A 19,952-nucleotide genomic window follows, 5' to 3' on the forward strand; every position below is an offset into this window, starting at 1 on the left:
TGCATTAATAGTAGCCTCATATGAAACAGCATCTGCTGCTACCACTGCCCCTGAATGGAACAATGCAGGCAAGGAAACACCAAAGGCACAGGACTGCACAACCGAAAACCCCCTCAGTGCAATTTCCACCCCTGTAGACCCAGGAATGTTTAACAGACACAGAATGTTTTAAAAAATATTTATATAGTATTTATTTAAAAGTTCCAGGCCCTTCAGCCTAGAACAGCTCTTCAAGCAGTACTCTGTTATAGACACTGCACAGGTTTTTATGCTTTCATGCACTTGCAGATACCACTCCTTGCGCAGTACAGAACCGAGATCTGGCCCAGTTCAGAGGCAAGGAGGGCACAGTTCAGACCTTTGGTGACCAGCAGTTCCCTCAGCCCAAATTCAGAATGGTGTAGAGCTCCTTGCTGGTTTTACATATGCCAGGAGGGTAGGATGCAAAGCCCTTTCCAAAGCAACATTTTTTTCTTTTTTTGAAAACCAGTAAATGAACTGTGTTACCTGTGTCCCTGAAAGGGAAACAAGGTCTGTAACAGCTGACTTAAGGTATGATAAGTTTGAGGAGACAACCCTTGAGCTCAGGAACCATATCTCTGTGTTATGGTGCTAGGTAGTAGAGTCCAGCTCAGCAGCTTCAATGTGATGAAACAGTCTCCTCTGCTTGCATTCATTCAGGCTCGTTTCTGTGCTTGCTCCCCCTATACAAAATTAAAGTTGAGAAGGTGACTGAAGATGCTCCTGTCTCAGGGTCACACAGAAGGAACTTCAGGGAGCAAAGGGACAATTTAATGACCTTTTCTGCCCAGTTCTCTGACATTCCTAATCTGCAACTCAAAATCATAGTTTCTCAAGGACAGGTGTTTATCAAGAGTCCTCAAAGTAGAGAGCAGAATTCTCCCTCACACCACAAAGCACAACAATGTCCATTATGGATCTCTAGTCCACCAATCTGACAAGTTAAATGCTATCCTGCTTCTGTCTGAAAGCTCTCAAACTTCCTAACGGTGTGGATGGGACAGTCTGTGAATAAAACTTTCCTGGCTTGATACACCCAACTTGAGCATGGCTGTGAGTCTGCATGGTTGTAAGTTACCATCTTAGAACTCTGGAATGACAAAAGGCAACTCAATCTCTGCATTTTGTTTGCTTGCCTCTGGGTAGCTGCCAAAAACCAAGCTCAAGAGATAAAGAGAAAGCCAACAGAGTAAAGGGGACACCACAGATACTGTCTACCCTTTTAACAGAAAACCGTCCTCTCCTCCCAACCCTTCCTGAGTACTTCAATTCTGATGCACCCAAAAAAGCTTCCTTCATACTGATACAGAAACAGCTCAGTTAAAGAGGTTTCTGGACTCTGATACTTGTGCTCGTCATGAGTTGCAATGAACCGTGTAAGCTGTAGTTTGATTTTTAAAATCTTCTTTCCTGTTCCAGTTACCTTGACTGTCTTCTCAAGCTTAGACAGAGCTTCCTCATATTGCTGCACCAACGGCGTTAATAACTTGCCCTTCACCAAGTGCTTCTGTATGTCTGGGATGCCAGCATCTTTCAACATCCGCAGAAACCTGCGTTCCTGTGCAACAAAGCAGATTCAATAGAAGAAGAAATGAAAGTACCTCCCCTTCACGGGAGTTGAGAAACCCCATTGCCTATCAGCTAGAAAATGAGCACATTTTGGAACATGCTGCCTAGTCAGGGAATAACTGAATAGGAATTTCCAAGTACAAAACTCAGCTGACTGGAGAAGGTGGAAATTAGTATGACGCTTATCTTCCTTACTCTCCTCTCTATGCTTCCTTTTCAAATGAATTTTACACCAATGACATACCTGAATTCTAAGGACCATGCTGAAAGCTAAGCCAACGTTTCCTGCACGAGCCGTTCTTCCAACCCTGAAATCAAAAAAAAAGGAGCATCAAGTCAGTTTAGCCACATAGCTGCTGCCACTATCAGCTTCAAAAGTCTGATTATGAAATTCTCCACATGTAAGGAAAGTATGATTCTAAGTCTTTGCATCTAACACAGCAGGACTAGCCACATATTACAAAGGATGAGCATTTCCAGGGCTCATTTACAGCTTCAGAGCCTCTGTGGTCTTCTAAGCATCTGGAAACTCAACTTGGTGCTGTCCAGGACAGTATTTCTAACTCCTGTAAAATACATTTTGTATAACAGGGTTACATAAAAGTTCTAGTTCTCTATGCTAGTTCTAGTTCTATTCTATTTCTCTATTCTAGTTCTCTACAAAAGCTAGTTCTCTATTTTAATACTACATTGCTCTGGCAATGCTAGGGATTAAATTCTGATTAAAAAATCTATTTGCATATTGAAGTTAAAAAAAATAAATCAAAAGCTAATAAACACCTTTTAAGTGCATGTTACTTATGCTATGTATTTCAAAGAAAGCCAAGTGCAAATACCTTCCTTTTGTTCCTGGTTGTCTTACCTACCGGTGAATGTACGTCCTGATGAACTGAGGTGCATCATAGTTTATCACACAATTCACTCCTTTAATGTCAATCCCTCGAGCAGTGGCATCTGTGCTGATTAACCTGGTTTTAAATACATGAAGTCATTTTCAGGTAACCCCTCTTGCACTACACACACAAAAAACAACTGAACACGCCACAACTCTTGCTAATCTCTGCTCAAACTGAGTAGCCAGCTTCTGGCCTCTGAACAGGAAAACACTATAAATCACTCCCTTAGATCAGACAGCTAATAACGCCATTTACATAAGTTCCACTGCAGCTGTACATGAAAAGCTGCTTGGTGTTTCCAGGTTCTGCAAGCACACGACACTGATCCAGACAGCTCCCAGTGTACCGGAAGCTAAAAACATGTAAACCATCTGAAAAATTCTTAAATGTGCTGTGTGCATTCAGTAAGGTGTGAAATTCCGGTAGTAAAGGAAAAATTTAAACACATAGGGTTTGGACAAAAAGAAAATCCAGAAAATAATATTTACCTTCTTCTCAGGGACATCTTATAGCTGCAATCCCATATGGTTACCAAAATCACAAAGTAAATCAAAAAAATGAATAGAAGTAAAACTGTCTGACAGTCTGGTTGGGAGTTTCTGTGGCAGGAAGTACTAGTACTATATGTAGTTCTAGCAGCAACATCTATTTTCTTCCAGTAAGCACAAGATCCCCCTAACCACAGACAGTAAAGCTAAGATTTTTCAGAACTGTATGTACATTTTGGGCAACAACACGAGAAAGCAGATACATTTACTACTTGTTACAAAATAACACAACAGGCCAGTTTACATGCAGGTGTAAACAGTTCATAAGTCAGAAGACCAAAGTCCCACACCCATTTTTTAAATTGTTTCCCACATGCTCTGTTTTACAGGGGTCCCTGTTTAAGTATCTTCTTGATTCTAACTAGCTTTTCACACTAGAAATAATCTATATTTGAAGACATGCAGGAAACTTATTTAAGATACTCACAGTTGTATCTTTCCTTGTTCAAATTCTTTTATGGTTCTCTGCCTCTCACTGGGGGGTAACCGGGAAGAAAATTCAGCCACAGTGATTCCACCAAAGGCTTGAATCAGCAGGAACAATCTGTAGGCAAATAGCATAGAAACGGTCACTTCATTACCTAACTCTGTCACATCACCACAGTAGGTATGTGCCAAGTGATCTCATTAACATGTTCATTCACCTGTGGGACGCCTCCCTGGAGTTGGTAAAACACAACACCCGGGTAAACTTCATTGTCAGCATGAAGTGCAAGAGGAGCAAAGGCTTGGAATTCAGGTTACAAGGCACGTAACATTGCTGCAGTCAGCAGGGAAGAAATTCAGAGACAAAAATTACTTCCTCCAGGCTACCTCCACTGAAACCCACCACCTGTCTGTGACCTACACAGGCTTGGATGTTTTGCAACTGATAGCAACAAAACCAGACCCCACAATGTCACTGCTCTTAGAACAAGTCACAGCAACGGGCTGGGAGAACACAACACAAGGTAGAGGTGCAAGAACTACGCTGTTTGAGTGATCTCACTTCTTTGTGGCAAGCAACAACACGCACTGCCTTGTCTACTGGGTGACCTGTAACCACATGCCTTGAAATGCATGTTATACATACGTATGTAAAGCACAATTGAAAGGTACTAATACATTATTACTTCATATCTCCGCTCCCTATTGATAGCAAATTTAATTCTGCATGAAGACAAGGTGAATTCTGAAGAATTCTAATCCTAACCAAATGAATGCTTTTCCGTTTGCTCATTACTCAGCAAAGGCAGAGCTCTCTGGGTCATAAATACTGTCAAAGCCACTTTCTCCCAGTACCTCTGTAACACAAGGCATCATATGAAAGCTGTATTAATATATAGGCTACAAACATTATTCCAGAGTTAAACTGATCTTCTAGTATGACTTACTCAAGCACCTTGTTTTTTTCAACAGCTACCAAATAAAGTTACTGTCATGGTTACAAGAGAATTAATGTTATACCGATAGCCCCTCAGGAAGTGTGTATTTCTCTTCAGCATCTTGTTCAGTCTCTCTTCCATTTCTGAGTGTTTTTTTCTCAGAATATACAGACGTGAAGAGGCGAGGCTGGAACAAGCCCAACTGCTGCAGTTTCTCTGGGTCCTGGGTCAGTGTGGCTGAAAACAGCAGTTTCTGTAAAGGTATCTGAGGATAGCAGCAGCTGAAATAAATAGTACAGAGAAACTGAGCTTTGAGGTTAGGGCAAAGGACTTCCTCCAGAAGTACTTTTAGGTGATGTTACAAGGGAAGCCATTAACTCTTTTTGATGCTCTTCTGCTCTGGGCCTTTCCAGTGGGTTTTTTTCTACCCTTGTTTTACAGAGGAGTTCACAGGTGGAACTGGATCAGCATTCTCAACTCAGCTGCACAACACACATCGGTCACCCTTGCCCCCATCCTAGTTGCTTCCTTCCTTGGTTGCTGATCTGTTTCTGACACATCTCTATCCTGCTATTTGAAAACAGCAGCTGCAGACACACAGTTCTAGCATTTTCCTTCAAATTCATTACTCAGCTTGCCAGAGGGCATTGCTATAGATAATGTGCAAATGATTCAAACAGTTGCAATGTTTGTGGATTCTTTTGATGCTGCTTTAGTCTAGTTCCGAAAAGCTCGAAGAATACAGTACGGAGATTTCAGTCTAAACGACATCCTTTAATACCAGCTGTTTACTGCCTGCTTTTTAGAGCTCTAAAGAAGTAGCTGCCTTAATTTGGCAGACATTTCTCTGAATAAGTAAGCTTTGGGAGTGCCTGTGAGTGTGCTATGAAGCAGGCATCTGAGTGCTGGCATCCACGCAAACGGTTCAAAGAAAAGCATTTTGCAACTTACCTTGCTGCTGTTACAGGCCCTGGTTTGGTCCTCTGGAAAAGCATATTGGAGCTAGAGTCATTTTCTACTTGGAATGCAGCTTTGACAACTTGGTTCAGCCAATTCTGGTGCATGTCATCAATCATACGGTCAGCTTCATCTATGATCTGAATTCACAAAGACAAAAAACATTGCTTGTTTAATAGTGTCTTGTGCTTAGGCGGCTTGTATTTCTCTTTTGTAACTGTAACAGTGAGCGAGAATGCAAGATGTATAGAAGCTTCTACTCCACATAATTTCTTTCCTTGCCTGTTGTTTCTCAACTGAAGGCAGAAATTTCTACCTCCAAACTTTTCTTTTTGTTTCGGTTGCTCCGTAGCCAAACCGACACTAAAATTACACAAATTAATTTGCATTTAAATACAATCGATGTCTTTGCATAAAAGATAAAAATCACCTTTATCCAAAATAGGATGGCAGCTCTGTCTCTGCACAGAATCCAATACAGCGGAAGCTACTGCAGTTTGCTAATTTACCCCAAAACTGTTTTTTGACTGATAGGGCTTCACTCCAAATTTGTGTCTGCATGAAGGTAAGACAGAAGGGGAAGTGTGTGGATGCCTGGGTGTCACAAGTTGAAATAAAACTTCTCATCGTGACACAGCTGCCTGAGCAATCTGAAGCAAGGACCAAGTCCACAAAACAGTTCCAACAGAGACGTATTTATGGACCATGAAAGAACAAAGCAGGAAGATCCAACGGACCTCGCGCTAAGGTTGGACACCTGTGGAGCTGACTCACCAGGAAGCGAAGCTGTGTCAGGTTGAACCCCGGGGTCTTGCTAATGTGGTCTGCGAGCCGCCCCGGCGTAGCCACAATGATATCAGCAAGGCTGCAGTAGCCTGTCACTCTGAAAGAACAAGCAGCTCATCACTAAGTTTCTCCCTATACTGTAAGGTAAATAAAAGAGATCCTTGGTGAAAAGACCTTAAGATTTTCCCATTATACTTTTAATTTAACTGAGAAATAATAAAATTCAAACACACAGTTTACCAGCACACAAAGACAATGCTGGACACTAAGCACTATTCTCCATCGTACTACCTGTTTAAACAGAAAGTGACATTATTCATTGCCCTGAAGAAAAAGCTTAGTAACTGCAGCAAACCCCCTAACAGTCATTTGTACCTGTGGGCACAAGGTAAACATTTGCATTCTACTCAGCTGGTGAACAGCCCCAAAAATCTAAAAACACAACAACCACAAAGAGGGGTAGTAGCAGGCACTTTGTCAAAAAAATGTAGGTTCATGCATCTACCACATGAACCTACTATCAAAAATCATTACTGCATGATGGTGTGATGCAATAAGCGCCATTTTGACCTCTGCTCACCGAGATTAAATAGCTTACAATCCCCACAAACCTTATCAAAAGAGCATTTAACCTACTTTTTCTGGACAAGCATCTCTTGTTCCTTTGCAAAAGATTTCTGGCCAGTAATTGAAACGACCTTCAGACCTGTCCCATCAGTGTAAATGTTGAACACTTTACTCACCTGCAAAGAGATGTGCTTTGTTAGCCACAACAAAGTCAGTGAAAGTAATACTTCCCATTAATAACATCAAACCCACTGACAGTGTGTTCAGACTGCATCCCTGAACAGCCAGACAAAATATTCCCTGCACCAGCCCATCCCTCAGAAAAGTTCTCCTCAGTGAAAAGCTGAAGAGCTAAGTTATATACCTGTTGTGCCAGTTCCTTGGTGGGCAGAACAACCAGAGCTCGTACTTGGCAAACTACTCGATCTAGCAGAACCTGCCAAAACAGAGGCCAAATAAGTCCCTGAGAGCCATGGGGTGAAAAGGAGCTTCTTGTATCTAAGCTAGTGAGAAGAGATGGGAGTGACACCTTCCAGAGTTCTATGCTTCCATTTTACTCCCCTCCATACTTCCAACTCCTCATGCTATGCCTGTTGTCTGCAAAAAGGAGTAGGATGCTGCGGTGAAGAATACTCCTCCTACAGCTCCTTTAGACAGCTCTGAGCAAAATATCTATTTGCATCCACAAATTCCTTGGCTTTCTAACCCACTTCTAAGTTCAGGACGGGGTTGATTTTGTCCAAGCAAAACATTTGCCCTATGTTTTGCTGGGAGTAAACTCACCTGTACTATTGGTATGACAAAGGACAGGGTTTTACCACTGCCAGTAGGTGCCGAGACACAGATGTCTTTGGGGCGGTATCCTCCCTGCCCCATCAAATACCCGTTGGACGCACTCTGCAGAACAGCAGGAATCACCTCTGCCTGAACTGAACAAAAATGGGAATACACATTACCTACAGAGTTAATGAATGGGATTAAGACTCATCTAGGAAAGCAGTGTTTTATACAATGGATCTATTTCCCTATCTGTGCTGTTGCTGCTACAGACATAAGAGGAAGAATAAAAAACATCCTAGTAGAAATGCTATGTTTTTTCCCTGATTCTTTTTCATTCATGAGCTTAGCACTGAACACGGAGATTTCCCGTTCCAAGAATTCAGCTATTTCTAGCACTCAGCATAGATGTTACTGTGTTAAATATTGTTTTCAACTCACACGTCTTGTCTTCATGTTAGGGTGACACTGGGCAGATTTAAAACCCATGAATGCTTGTCTATGAGCATTCTTTTTTTGGAGTACAAAATACACCTATAAAAACACATACTATGCAACAGAGCAACGAAGCAACATCTGCCAAGGAGAAAAATGAACACCTCCTGTAGGCTTTGAAGTCATTCAAGTTTGCTGCTCCCTTTAATTCCTTTTAATGAGCTGAACAGGTTCCCAGATTGGTCCAGTTAATACCAAAGATGGTGGAAGGCAAGGAAATAAAGCACATGCATGGAACTAAGGGAGAAAAATGTGAGGATACAGGCAAGATCAGTCTCCTTTGTGTGCTGTGAGCTGTTACTTCAAAAGACATCTTTTTTGACGCTGTATTTATGACTAGATATACCAAATTTAATTACTCAGCCTACCTAAGTCTTTGAAAGTAAAGTGTTAAAACTATTTCAGTGCATTAGGTTTGCTTTTGTTCTATATTTTATTTCATTGACCACATGAAACATACAGCAACAGATTCAGGAAATACAGAAGTGAATTCAGAAAGGAAGAAAGAGCACTATCAAGGTACCTGGAAAAAAGGACTCTATCCCATTCATTTGCAGCTTTTTCAATAGCTTTGGATGAATTCCTGGGACATCCCCCACTGGAATCAGGTTCTCTTTGATACGTTTTTGCAGTAATTTAGGTTGAGCAAGCCACTGTGGTAAAAAGGGTTGAACCTGAAGTGGGGGAAAAAGAGTCACAAAGTGTTTCTGCCATCAAATGAGCAATACCATACATTAAACTAAGCTGGTAAGATGCCTGTTTATACCCAACCATCATCAAAATTCAGTCAAGCTAGTTACCTTCTGCACAGGCTTTCTGTCGTAGTCTCCAAGAACCACCAAGCTGGAAGGTGGCGGAGTTGCTTCTTCCCCTGAGGCTGCTCCAGGCAGCTCTTCCTGTGTGCTTTGGTTTCCTTCAGCTCCTTCGCTGCGTGCTTTCTTGCTTTCAGCTCCCTCAGTTTCATCATTTCTCTTCTTCCTTTTAGATTTATTTTTAAGATTTCTTCTGTCTTCCTGTTGTTTAACATCTTCTTCAGAATCTAGATAACAGAAATACAAAGCCTCAAGTCAGAGCACGCTTCAAAAACGTGATACAGGGCACGTTTTACACCACAGAATGTAGTCAGCAATGTGCAAGCTCATCCTTCCTCTTAAATCCAAGTGCAAGAGCTAAACATTGCGGTGGTGGTATAGAGACAGTGGAACACTAAGCTGACACACATTGCCCTTACACTAAATTCACCCCCAAAGCTTGTAGCACAGGGCTTCAGAAAGAGAACTTTCCTCTCAAACAAACCCAGCGAGGTACCCAAAGGGCACCTCACACCTGTCTTTCGGCCGAGAACCGCCGCCCCATCGCGCCAGGCCCCCGCAGCCCCTCTCACCACTGCCTGCTCCATGTCCCTCGGCGGGCGCTGCTCCTCCATCCTCCTCCTCGCTGCCTCCTGCTGCCCGCTCCGCAGCCTCCCGCCGCTCCCCCCGCCGCCTTCCCCGTCCCTCGCTCCCCGGGCTCGGGGCCTCTCCGCCCGCCGCGGGCTCCCCGCCGGCTCCCCGGGGCCTCTCGTCCCGCTGCCGCCTCAGCTGCCGGGCCCTCGCCTGCTCCCGCAGCCGCTCCAGCAGGACCCGGGCCCGCTCCTGCGCCTCGGCCCCGGCCTCCTCCTCTTCCTCCTCCGCGGCGTACCTGAAACAGCCGAGAACGAACGCGTCAGGCCCGGCCCCCACCCGCCACAGCCCGGCTCTCAGCCTCCCGCCGGCACCTGGTGATGGCGAACAGCGCCATGGCGGCGGCTCCCAGCGCCACAAGATGGCGTCAGGGCGCCGGGGGCCGCCACAAGATGGCGCCACGGGGCCCGCGCAGCGGCAGAAGGCTCCGGAAGAGGCGCGAGGCGGCGCTGCCCTGAGGCGAGGAGGCGGCCCCGGCCTCGCTGCGGCGCCGGCAGTGACACGGAGAAGGCGACGAGGCGGCCTGAAGGCGCCCCCAGCGCCCAGCAAGGTAGAAATCAGCGCGGAGCGCTGCCACACACAGGAAACACCGACCCTCACGCATTTATTCCTCACAGCTCTCAGCCCCCACACATACCTCACCCCACTGCCCTCCCAACCCGCCACAGCTCACACCAGACTGTTTTATTTCTAAATCTTTATTCGTTTCCTACACGGAAAAAACAGAGGAATGTCGAAGCAGCAGTATCCAAACACATGAGCAAGGAGCCATCGCTCCGTGAGGGCACAAAAAGCAGCCCGGGGCCCCTTGTGCCGTGGTGTCTATGGGCAGCGTGAGGGTAGGTCCAGGAGCAGCTTTTTCGTACGGGGGGAGCTCTACGCGAAGGTGGAACCGTTCCAGCCCACGTTGGCAGCATTCATGTCAAAGTAGTTGATGTACACCCTGCAGAAGAGGCACAGGAATACAGTGACATTTACATAAGTGATGAGAGAGAGAAGGCAACAGGATATTGGAGAGTGCTTCCTGTTCCCCAGGAAGAAAAAAAATTGGAGTTTTGTTTCTACTAAAATCTAGCTAACTTGTCTGACAGAAACCATAACAGCAAATATTCCTTAGAGGCCTGGGACTGTACTTAATCTTTTAAATAAAAACTCTTCTTCAGTCAGGGGCTGTTCAGACTCCAGAGATGTTTTGGCTCTTCCCTCCAGCCCTGGGGATGCAGAGGGCAGCAGGTTCCTCCTGGCCTTCACCACTCTCTGCAGATAATCCCCAAAGTCCTGCCAGTCCGTGAGGGAGCTGTTCACAGCCAGATAGTTCATTCCTACCCTGTCTTTCAGCTCCGGCCTGTAACTCCTACTCCCTTGAGCTTCCAGCCTCCAACTATAAGAAGACATCACACCTCAGAGGCAAAAGACTCTGCAACCTGTTAATATCCTGGTATTCTTCCCTACTCTGAGGGCAGGAAGCCATTTGACAGCCAAGGCCTCAAGGGAAAGTTTGTAGACAAACTTACATGGATGCAAGAATGTTGCAAGTGCTCACTTTGTATTCTTTCAAACACATGGACTTATTACTGGCTTTTTATGCTTTCAAATGAAGTTTAAGGCAGTTTCAGAGCACCAGAGGAACCAGGTCAGCATCACACCCCAGCCTTACCTGTCTGCAGATACGTGCAAGTGCTTAGAGATCAGATCGCACAAGAGCTTGGTGTAGGTCTTGTTCTGCTGCCCTCCAATTTTGCCAATGCTGTAGAGGCTGCAGAGAGCACATGGATCCGTGGAGCCCCCGAAGGACATCATCTGGTCAGGTATGATGTGCACAGCGATGTACTGTGATGGGAGAACAAACAGTTAGGGAGTAAGTCAATTAATCCCCTCTCCTCATGGAGACTTGTTGAGGTACCAAACTCAGCATTAAGCATCGTGCAGCTAGCTGTGTGCCATTCTGGAGGCCAATAACAACTCCCAGCCTCCTTATGGGGCCTTGGACCACCAGAGGCTGCTAGGATCTCCCCAGATGCTGGGATCCCCCTGGATGCTGTCTCTGGGCTCCAGATCCGAAGGCTGAGTTTGGGCAAAGCCGCAGGCGAGGCAGCCGCTTCCCCCGCCTCTGCTGCGGGCGTGGGGCACGCGGTCGGCGATAAGGGCCGTGCCAGGAATCACACCCCAAATCACACCCCAAAATCACACACACACCCCAAATCACACACACACACCCCAAATCACCGCAACCCACGGCTCTGCCCGTCCGGGCCGTCCCTACAGGCGGCGTGGGGAGGATGAGGAGGAGGAGGAAGAAGCGGCCATGTGCACCCAGCCACCCGCTGCCCCGGCACCTCCCCAGCCCCACGTCCCCCCCGATCCCTGCCCGGCCCCATCCCGGTGCGACCCCGCTTCCCCGTCCCCGTCCCCCCGCCGCCCTCCCCGACCTGCGCGGGTTTGCCGGTGGCCTTGGCCAGCTGCTGGGTGAGCTCGCCCAGCAGGCTGTCGGGCACGGCGTCCTTGCAGACGTTGGTCTGGATGGCGAACATCGGCATGGTGCCGGTAGGGGTTGTGGTGGTGGCAGCGGAGAGCAGAGGAACGGGAACAGGAGCGGGACCGGCAGCGGCGGCGCAGTGGGGCGAGGGGGCGGCGGCGGCGGCGCTTTTAGGGCGAGCGGGGCCGCGCCGAGCCGGCCTTAAAGGGGCCGCACCGCTGGGGGGGGGGGCTGGAATCCCCCCCACACCCCCCCCTACACACACCCCCTACACCCCCCCCACTGCAGGGACCCGCCACAACGCCCCCCCTAAAAAATAAACTAAAAGGGCCGCCTCTCCTGGCGGTTATAAAATGGGGATATCGGCCCTGGATGGGAGGGGGGTTGTGTCTTTTTGCAAAATCAAGGCATATTTGTGCGTTTTTTTTTTGTTTTAACCGTGTGCGTAGCTGTTACACAATGTGAGCGAAAATGCGTCTGGCTGGTGGGCTCGTTAATTATTCTCTGCTGTGCTTCGCTCAGATCGCAAGTGATATTAGCATCCTCATTTTCATGCCAGATTTAAAAAAAAAAAAAAAAAAAGGATTTTCTTTTCTTCCTTTCTTTCCCATTCCTTTGCTTAGGAAGGGAACGGTGTGAGCCCGTTCCTTGGGGAAAGGCATCTTGAGAGATGGGCCTTCTGCTGGCTATGTGATGTGGTGCACGTAGGCTGCGGAGGGCACGACTCGCCGCCCTGCTTCCCGCTGCAGCTTGGCGCTGCTTGAAATGACTCACGGGAAGGCAGAAGAGAATCAGGCCCAGAGCCCTCTGTGTGCAGACATTTTGCAGACAGGAATCGAGCACGTTAATTTTTAACGAAGTCCCGGTACTGCCACTGCTAGAATGCTCGTTGGTACATCTGCATCGCACATGTGAACACACATAGCCCTGAACAAAAAGCAGAAGGTGATCTGAAGAGGCACAGGCTGTCCCACAGAACTGGCAGGACTTGAAGTGCTTACTTTCGTTTTAGTGAATAACAGCATTATTGAGACCTGAAGATGTTTCCCTCTGCACAGTGCCACTTATTCCTCCCACCTTTCTCCCTCCCAGAGTTGTTGCACAGCTGTGGGGTGGGAGTTCCCTGGCTAAAAAACTTGGGAGAGCAACAGGACCACAGGGGTGATGCTCTGCGGCCTGCCAGGCCCAAAGCACCAGGCCCTGGCCATGCTGCTCACACCATGGAGAGACACCTGCAATTTCCTTCTTGTGTCCCCTTGACTGAGGAAGCAGCAGAGCATATATTTTCATGGCTTGTAAAGATGCATTTTTAAAAATTAGATAAGTGCTAGCACACATCTGTGCACCTTTCCCTCAAGTGATTACTCCACGTGCTTGTAATCATGTTTTATGGATGAATCTGCTTTAAAACAACTGCTTGTGATTAAAATAAGAACAATGAAGTGTGTCTAAAACAGATAGAAGCTGAAAGGTAAAATGTTTTACAGAAATACATCTAACAGCATTCTAATGATGAAGTAGAGCCAAAAAAAAAAAAAAAAAGCTTTCGTATTCCCTATTAGTGAGCATAAAGCATGGTTGTTAACAAGTAGAGGTGGGCTTGGCTGTACTTGGTCTCCGAGTTACCTTAGGAATGTGCAGGTCAGTGTTTGGATGCTCTGAGAATAACTCGGAAAGCATCTAGCACAGGAAGGCTTCAGCAGAGATGGGGGTTGGCTGGAGCCTGGGGTCTTCCCTGGAGCCTGACTGCAAATAGCAGGGCTGGGGCATTTGCTGGTTGTGGTTGGACGTGCTTGGCTTCATCGCAGTCAGAGCCAGAGCAGAGAGCCATTGGGACAGGGAGAAGGAGGCAGGAGAACATCAGAAGATGCCGGTGCCGTGCCTCCAAGGGCAGACAGAGGAGGCACTCTTTGAGCTGCTGGCTGTGTGAGGAAGGCAGACTGATTTCTGGAGATTTCTGGAAAAGGGAACGGCCTCCTCAGCCAAGGTCCTGCTGAGTTGAGGGGCCCTGTAGCCATTGTCTATGAGCAATTCTGCTGAAAGAACACCTACCTCGTGCCATGCCTTCCTTCCTCAGTGGGCGACTCTGCAAGGCTTTAAGTAGGGGTGAACAAGCTGAGATGGGGGCTATTCTTCCCCCCAAGAAAATTATTATTTTTTTTTTCTAAAAAAAAAAAAAGGACACCTGATCTCAGAGCTCCAGGAAATAGTTCTGCATTCAATCTTTCTATTTTCCTTTGGAAGCAAATTATATTATCTGACCCAGGGCTTGAATGATAAGCATTTAAGTGGAAGTCTTCCTTTCATAATTCACCACTTTGACATCTGGGAATAGCTCCCTGTGTCTCCCTCATTTTGAGCCGTGCTCTAATCTTCATTGTCATTGCAGATTGCTCAAGGGATGAAAGGGGAGGGCAGCACAGCAGGCAGTGGGTTTTTTCCACTTACTCCCTCTGTCTGCTGTGAACCCTGGGAGGCTCCTGCAGCACGAGCGTCTCTGCTAAGCAGCTAGATGTCTGCCTAGTGTAGGATCTAAGGAGGACCTGGACTGCAACCCAGCCCTTTTCAATAAAACACAACCCTGCGTTCCCCCTTTTGAAGTGAGGTCCATGCACCACATCAATAGCCACATCCCGATGTACATTTACATGTATTTTGAAAACAGAACTATCTTGGCCTGATTAGGTTTGTTCGGACTGCCCAGAATGAACCCAAATGGAGTGGTCATCTTCAAAGGGAGAAACTGTTTTAAAGACAAGCGTCTATTAGGAATATTTTGAGAAAGCACCCTCCCATCTCAGCCACAGGCCCTTCTAGAATAAGGAGAATCTCAGGTGTAAAGGTTCCTGCTGTTCTTCTACTTTTATTGAGGCAGCAGACAAGATGTTAGGACAGCACCCCTGCCTTTTACACTTGTGGCATATGCAGGTAACACAACTAGAGCTGCAGTGTGCAAAAATCACGGTGAGTGTTCAGAATAAGCTCTCACCACCTCAGAGCACCTCAAGCAAAGGTGGTGTTGTTCCAGCCCACGTTGGCAGCACTGATCTCGAAGAAGCTGACATAAATCCTGAAAGAGAAGAGAGGTGCTGTTAGCTGCTGAGAGGAGAGCGCTGCAGCTGGCCAGGGTGCTCCTGCAGCGGGACATGGTCCTGCTGCTGCCTGGCCCCAGAGCTCGGCACATCGCGGGGCCACACCACCTCTCTGCAAGTTGCACGTTGCCTCCTGCAGTTTCTGGAAGGTAAATTCATGTGTTGTAACCCCAGATGCCTTGTCCGCTTGCATCCTGGAGCTGGGAGTGGTTTTCTGCTTCTTGTTTTAAGGCAATTTTAGGATGCTATATCTAAAGTAAGGTGACACAAAGTCGGTTCTGGGGCAGATTGGTGTACGTTCAGGAGAAGCACTAGAAATGCTTCTATCTAAATCAAAGCTCTTACAAGAGACCTCCACCTGTACCCCACAAACAGTGGGGAGGTGTTGGCAGATATTACTCTAATTACCAAATGCATCTGTACCTGGGCTTGTGCACGTGTGGTACCTGAACCTCCATCATTTTAACTAAGATTTTACAGCTTTTGGGCTCTGCAGCTCATGCAATTGCTCCTTTCCTCTTTCTAATTGAAGAGTTGCTCTATTGACTTGGCATTTAGCATCTTCAAGGAGTATGTTAAAAGGAAAACACCAGAGGACAAGTTTGGGACTAAGAGCTTTGACAATCTGTGCATAGTCACATCAGACAAGTTGCTGTGTGAGCTCACCTGTCAGATGGTATTTTCAGCTGTTTGTTCAGCAGGTCACAGAGCAATTTGGAGTAGACCTTGTTCTCCTGCTCTCCTATCTTCCCAATGCTGTAAAGAAAGCACATAGCACAGGGGGCTGTGGAGCCGCCGAAGGACATCACCTGATCAGGAGAGATCTGTATTGCTAGATACTGTTGGGGAAAAAAATAAGAAAAGAAAAAAAAAGAGTATTATCTTCCTTTGCCATGTTAGGAAAAGTTTTGAAAATCGCAAAATCCCAGATGCCATTACTTAGGCTTTTGAATTTTTCTTGTATGTACTTCATTGCACTCTCAGATCTCCTGAATGTTTTTCTGCAAGTCACAGAGATGAGAAGGTAAAAAGTACTCCCATAATATACCATTTGGGGGTAGAACTGATGGCTGCTTTCCTAGCTAAAACTACTAGCAACACATGAAACTGAAAAGAATGGTCACTGGCAGTTACAGGTATTTTTTTTACCACTTACTACAATGCAAATAGGTTCACTCATGCACTTGTGAAGTTACAGTGGAGCACCAATCTTTCCCTGCCTTCTGTCTTCTCCTTGAAGACTTTGTCCTCCAAGCCTTGCTTGCTACACTCAAGGCTTTTGTGTGTTGGTACCCAACTGTACAAGTTTGCATTCTTCTGAGATGTTCCCTGCTGTGTTAAGGGCCAGAACAAGGCATCATGACAGCTAGGCTTGGGAGTCTCAGTTCCTAATGATTTCAGGTAAAGATAATTGGGGTGGGGGGCGGACGGACACACTGCACCTCACGTGCAGGACAGCCCCTTCCTCAGCTTGAGCAACTGTCCCTGGCTAGCCGGCACCACCTCTGCTCCTCCTGCAGCCAGGAGTGAAGCCAGGACCTGGAGAAACAAAGGCAGAACCGAAGCAGTGGGTGGTCCAGAGTCTGCTGTGTAGACAGACCCTGCTGAAGCATTCAGAATGGGGCAGGAGGCACGTCTAGGGAGGAGGGGATCCTAGCAGTGCCCAGTGCCTGACAAATGCTGCTGTCTTGCAGTGAATGCTGTAGGTAATTGCAGGCTTTGACCCCAGAGCACCCAGTTCCATACTGGAAGATGGGCTCTGGACGCTCTGCCCAAGTACAGCGTTGGGAGGAGGACCCTGTAGCAGCATTGTCTTTGCTGCCCATGAGATTGGGGTGGAAAGTTCAGGTGCTGAGCACTCGGTGACGTGCAAAACAGCCAGAATCTGCTCCAAGCCACCAGGCTCTCCCTGCCTATGCAGGGATGAGTGAATGCTGCCAGGGTTTGCAACTGCATTGCTCCAGCCCCGCGTTCCTGAGAGATTTTGCACCTCACTGGCTCCTGCTGCAGTCTTCCCTGCTGAGGTAAATGTGAACTGACACAGCTGAGGTCTAGACCAACACCCCCCTCGTTAAACAAAATACAGCTTAATCCTGCTTTTGTTCTTGATAGCAGGAAAACTGGAAGAAAGTATCCATGTTAACATTAACGAGCAGCCTGCAGTTCTCCCTGCTGCTAATGCGTAGTGTCACATCCACACACTGGGGAATCCAGGGATCAGTTCCTTTGGCACCCATTTGGCTTCTGTTCTTACCCACGTTTATTAGTAGCGCATCGTTGGAATTCAGCAGCAATTAACCCCCTTGTAAAAAAAGCAAGCCTGAGTACCAGGAAGCGTCTGGGTAATTAGCCTTGGCTGCCATTTACAGCTTGTTTGGGTGCAAGGTGCATCCAGCCACAGCAGCGCAGGATGAACCAATGGGATCCTGCTGAGGTACCACTTTTTCAGCCCCGTTCTCCCCAGCTGGACACCCTGTGCTCTAAGCTCGCTGCATGCCACTTGTAGGTATGCACATGCCTCTAAACACCTATCCCAGAAGCAGGTTACTATTAAAAAAACCAAGCTGAGATATTAATCACCATTATTTTCACCTTAGATGGTTTGAAAATGTTCATTGAAATGTTATTTCAAATAGACAAAAAAACACACAACTGATTAAAAAATCAGTATTTTTTTTTCAGATGGTACCATTTCCTGCGAGAGGAAAGCTCTGCATTCCTGCCCACCCTAATCCTTTCCGAATCTGATATATCCAGGAGACTCTCTCCTCTTCCTTTTGCCTTCTTTGTCACGAAGAGTTTGTATGTCCTAAAAAAAGACTTTGTTGTTCCCTGTGTATTTCTAAGTAACGTTACATGCCCCTTCCACAGGGCTGCACAAGCCTGTCCCAGCTGCATCCCAGCCCTGCCCTCTAGCTTTATATTCAGAGCTGTTATGCAAGAACTGGCAGAGGACAACCTCTGCTCCCCCAGACAGGAAGCATTTGTTTGCTAGATTGATGAAATTTTATTTGAAGAGGGGTAGAGCACATCAGTCTCACAGAAGTAGTCGATTATCTTCCCGCATGGGTTGAAAACAAAAATAATCCTACTCCCATTTTTGGTTTAACCTGTTTTCTGGGGAGATAAAGCTTATACAAGCCTAAAACCTGCTTCTGAAATAACTCCCTTCAGCCAGATACAGCGGAGATTGCTTTCCTACATGTTTAATGAGACCGGCTGGCTGCGCAGCTCTTTCCTGAGACATGGCCCGTTGCACAGGCACACTTGGCTAAATGGAAACCACGAGGATCCCGACTTACCTGAGCTGGTTTTCCCATTGCCTTTGATAACTGCTGGGTGAGCTCTCCTGTGAAAGACTCAGGAACTTTGTCCTTGCTTATATTTGTGTTAACAATGAATTTAGGCATCTTTGGGTCGCAAGAGGGTTTTCTTTCAGCTCGCCTCGTTCACAGCACAGCACGGCTTTGCTCCCAACACACCTGCTAGATTGCTTACCCCACTGAGAAGGAAAGCGTGCCAGGAGCCCTTAAATAACCAGCAGTGACGTGCCCTGCTGCTCCGGGGGGAGCAGGAGTCCCTCGGCAGAGAAGGGGCCGCCTGTGCTGCTGGCTGCTGTTGCAGGCAGTCCAGGTAAAGTTTCTGCAGCATGTAGATGTAGATGGACACCTCAACTGCGAGTTTGGGGACTCTCTGTGGCATAGACCATAACAGAAAATGTCATGGAGACCTCCCCTGAACTGTGACAAAGTTGTCACAAAGAAGCCTTTAATTCATCCACTGTTCATGTTAATGGATTGGCTCTCCTGCATCAGAAATGCTCTGAAAATAATGAAAATCCTGAAAAAAAATATCCAAAAATACTTTTCAGGGCATGTATCCTGTGTCAAAGCATTAAAATGAACTCAAATGGCAGCTCCATCCACAAGGAGAGGAACTGCTGTTTGCGGTATTGATGAATCTCTTCTTCAGGGATTTGTTGAAAGCAGGTGGTGTGATCCAAAGCACTCAGTCATAAATCACACTACTGTTGTTAGTGGTCACCTGGAAAATCTTATACTGTATTTGTAATGAACTTCACAACCTGTTTTTTCTACTGGTACAACAATCTCTAGTTATTTGCAGCTTACTTATGTAACAAGAAAAACATTTCCAAAACAAACTCTTTCTTTTCTGAAAACATCTGATGTAATTCCCAGAAGCTGATGTACCAGCTCGGAAACCAGATCCTTTGACACCACAAGGGCTCTTGAGAGCATGCTTTATTTTACAGGAACCATTTCACCTCTTGTACATACACCGAGAACTGTAACTGTTCAGCTGGTCCTTCTCCCTGCCTGGAGTTACCAGGACATTCTCCACTGAGACCCCATCTCCCGAAGGACTGTCCAACAGTACAATTTCAATGTTTTTTTTTTCTTTTTTTTTTTTTCTTTTTTTTTTTCTTTTTTCTTTTTCTTTTTTCTTTTTCTTTTTTCTTTTTCTTTATCCGTAGCTGGAACCTGTTTCCTAAGTTCCTCTGCTAAGTTTTGAATCTGTGTTCCCTGGGGTCACAGTAAACCATGCACCTAGCTTTTCCTCTATCAGCCTGACAGTCAGAATTTTAGACTTCTGTTTTATCCCTGTCTCATGACTGATGAACGTTAATTCTTCCTTCCCTCCATTTGCCTCTTTAAATTATTCTGCTTGGTCTTACATACTTCTAAATACCCTTCTCTGAACTATTTGCTGACAGTATCCTGATTCTGAGGTGCTCAGAACTAGTGAGGTCTCACTCAGGCAAGTTCAGTAACAAACTCCTTGTTCAGGTATCTGTGGTGTCAGACAGGGCTCCTGGGAGCAAGGGAGAGCAGCTGAGACCCAGGGCTGTGGATCCAGAGTCAAGAGGCAGCCTTTACGTATGGTCTCAGGGTGGATTGGGCCCTATGGATCATTAACAAAATGTTTTACAACTTCACAAAG

At 46.5% G+C, this 19,952-nt stretch overlaps 3 protein-coding genes across 3 annotated transcripts; all 3 read right to left on the reverse strand.

The window, feature by feature from the left end:
• Positions 1-166: 166 nt before the first annotated feature.
• DDX51 (DEAD-box helicase 51) lies at positions 167-9,892 on the reverse strand. Its single transcript, XM_068653918.1, has 16 exons — positions 9,737-9,892; positions 9,365-9,660; positions 8,781-9,019; positions 8,504-8,654; positions 7,492-7,637; positions 7,073-7,144; positions 6,778-6,884; positions 6,130-6,238; positions 5,350-5,495; positions 4,481-4,679; positions 3,679-3,794; positions 3,462-3,578; positions 2,457-2,558; positions 1,835-1,898; positions 1,445-1,579; positions 167-704 (listed from the first exon to the last, which is right to left on the reverse strand). The coding sequence occupies exons 1-16, from the start codon at positions 9,757-9,759 to the stop codon at positions 678-680; spliced, it is 2,049 nt and encodes a 682-aa protein (XP_068510019.1). The 5' UTR covers positions 9,760-9,892; the 3' UTR covers positions 167-677.
• A 212-nt stretch (positions 9,893-10,104) lies between these two features.
• MIF (macrophage migration inhibitory factor) lies at positions 10,105-12,057 on the reverse strand. Its single transcript, XM_068653923.1, has 3 exons — positions 11,852-12,057; positions 11,080-11,252; positions 10,105-10,365 (listed from the first exon to the last, which is right to left on the reverse strand). The coding sequence occupies exons 1-3, from the start codon at positions 11,957-11,959 to the stop codon at positions 10,299-10,301; spliced, it is 348 nt and encodes a 115-aa protein (XP_068510024.1). The 5' UTR covers positions 11,960-12,057; the 3' UTR covers positions 10,105-10,298.
• A 138-nt stretch (positions 12,058-12,195) lies between these two features.
• On the reverse strand, positions 12,196-19,355 carry LOC137841235 (macrophage migration inhibitory factor-like). Its single transcript, XM_068653924.1, has 3 exons — positions 18,293-19,355; positions 15,657-15,829; positions 12,196-14,968 (listed from the first exon to the last, which is right to left on the reverse strand). The coding sequence occupies exons 1-3, from the start codon at positions 18,398-18,400 to the stop codon at positions 14,902-14,904; spliced, it is 348 nt and encodes a 115-aa protein (XP_068510025.1). The 5' UTR covers positions 18,401-19,355; the 3' UTR covers positions 12,196-14,901.
• Between the last annotated feature and the right edge of the window lie 597 nt (positions 19,356-19,952).

The sequence above is a fragment of the Anas acuta genome, chromosome 17, assembly GCF_963932015.1.
Source record: "Anas acuta chromosome 17, bAnaAcu1.1, whole genome shotgun sequence".
NCBI lineage: Eukaryota > Metazoa > Chordata > Aves > Anseriformes > Anatidae > Anas > Anas acuta.

Coding starts and splice junctions, on each gene's coding strand:
- DDX51 (XM_068653918.1), bottom strand. CDS start 9,759: ATGGCGCTGTTCGCCATCACCAG. Junction 6,239..6,777: donor GAGATGCTTGTCCAGAAAAA/GTAGGTTAAATG, acceptor TTGTTCTTTCAG/AGTGACAGGCTACTGCAGCC. Junction 5,496..6,129: donor TGACACAGCTTCGCTTCCTG/GTGAGTCAGCTC, acceptor TTGTGAATTCAG/ATCATAGATGAAGCTGACCG.
- MIF (XM_068653923.1), bottom strand. CDS start 11,959: ATGCCGATGTTCGCCATCCAGACCAACGTCTGCAAGGACGCCGTGCCC. Junction 11,253..11,851: donor CCACCGGCAAACCCGCGCAG/GTCGGGGAGGGC, acceptor CTCCCATCACAG/TACATCGCTGTGCACATCAT. Junction 10,366..11,079: donor TTGCACGTATCTGCAGACAG/GTAAGGCTGGGG, acceptor CCTCTTCTGCAG/GGTGTACATCAACTACTTTG.
- LOC137841235 (XM_068653924.1), bottom strand. CDS start 18,400: ATGCCTAAATTCATTGTTAACACAAATATAAGCAAGGACAAAGTTCCT. Junction 15,830..18,292: donor CAATGGGAAAACCAGCTCAG/GTAAGTCGGGAT, acceptor TTTCCCCAACAG/TATCTAGCAATACAGATCTC. Junction 14,969..15,656: donor CTGAAAATACCATCTGACAG/GTGAGCTCACAC, acceptor CTTCTCTTTCAG/GATTTATGTCAGCTTCTTCG.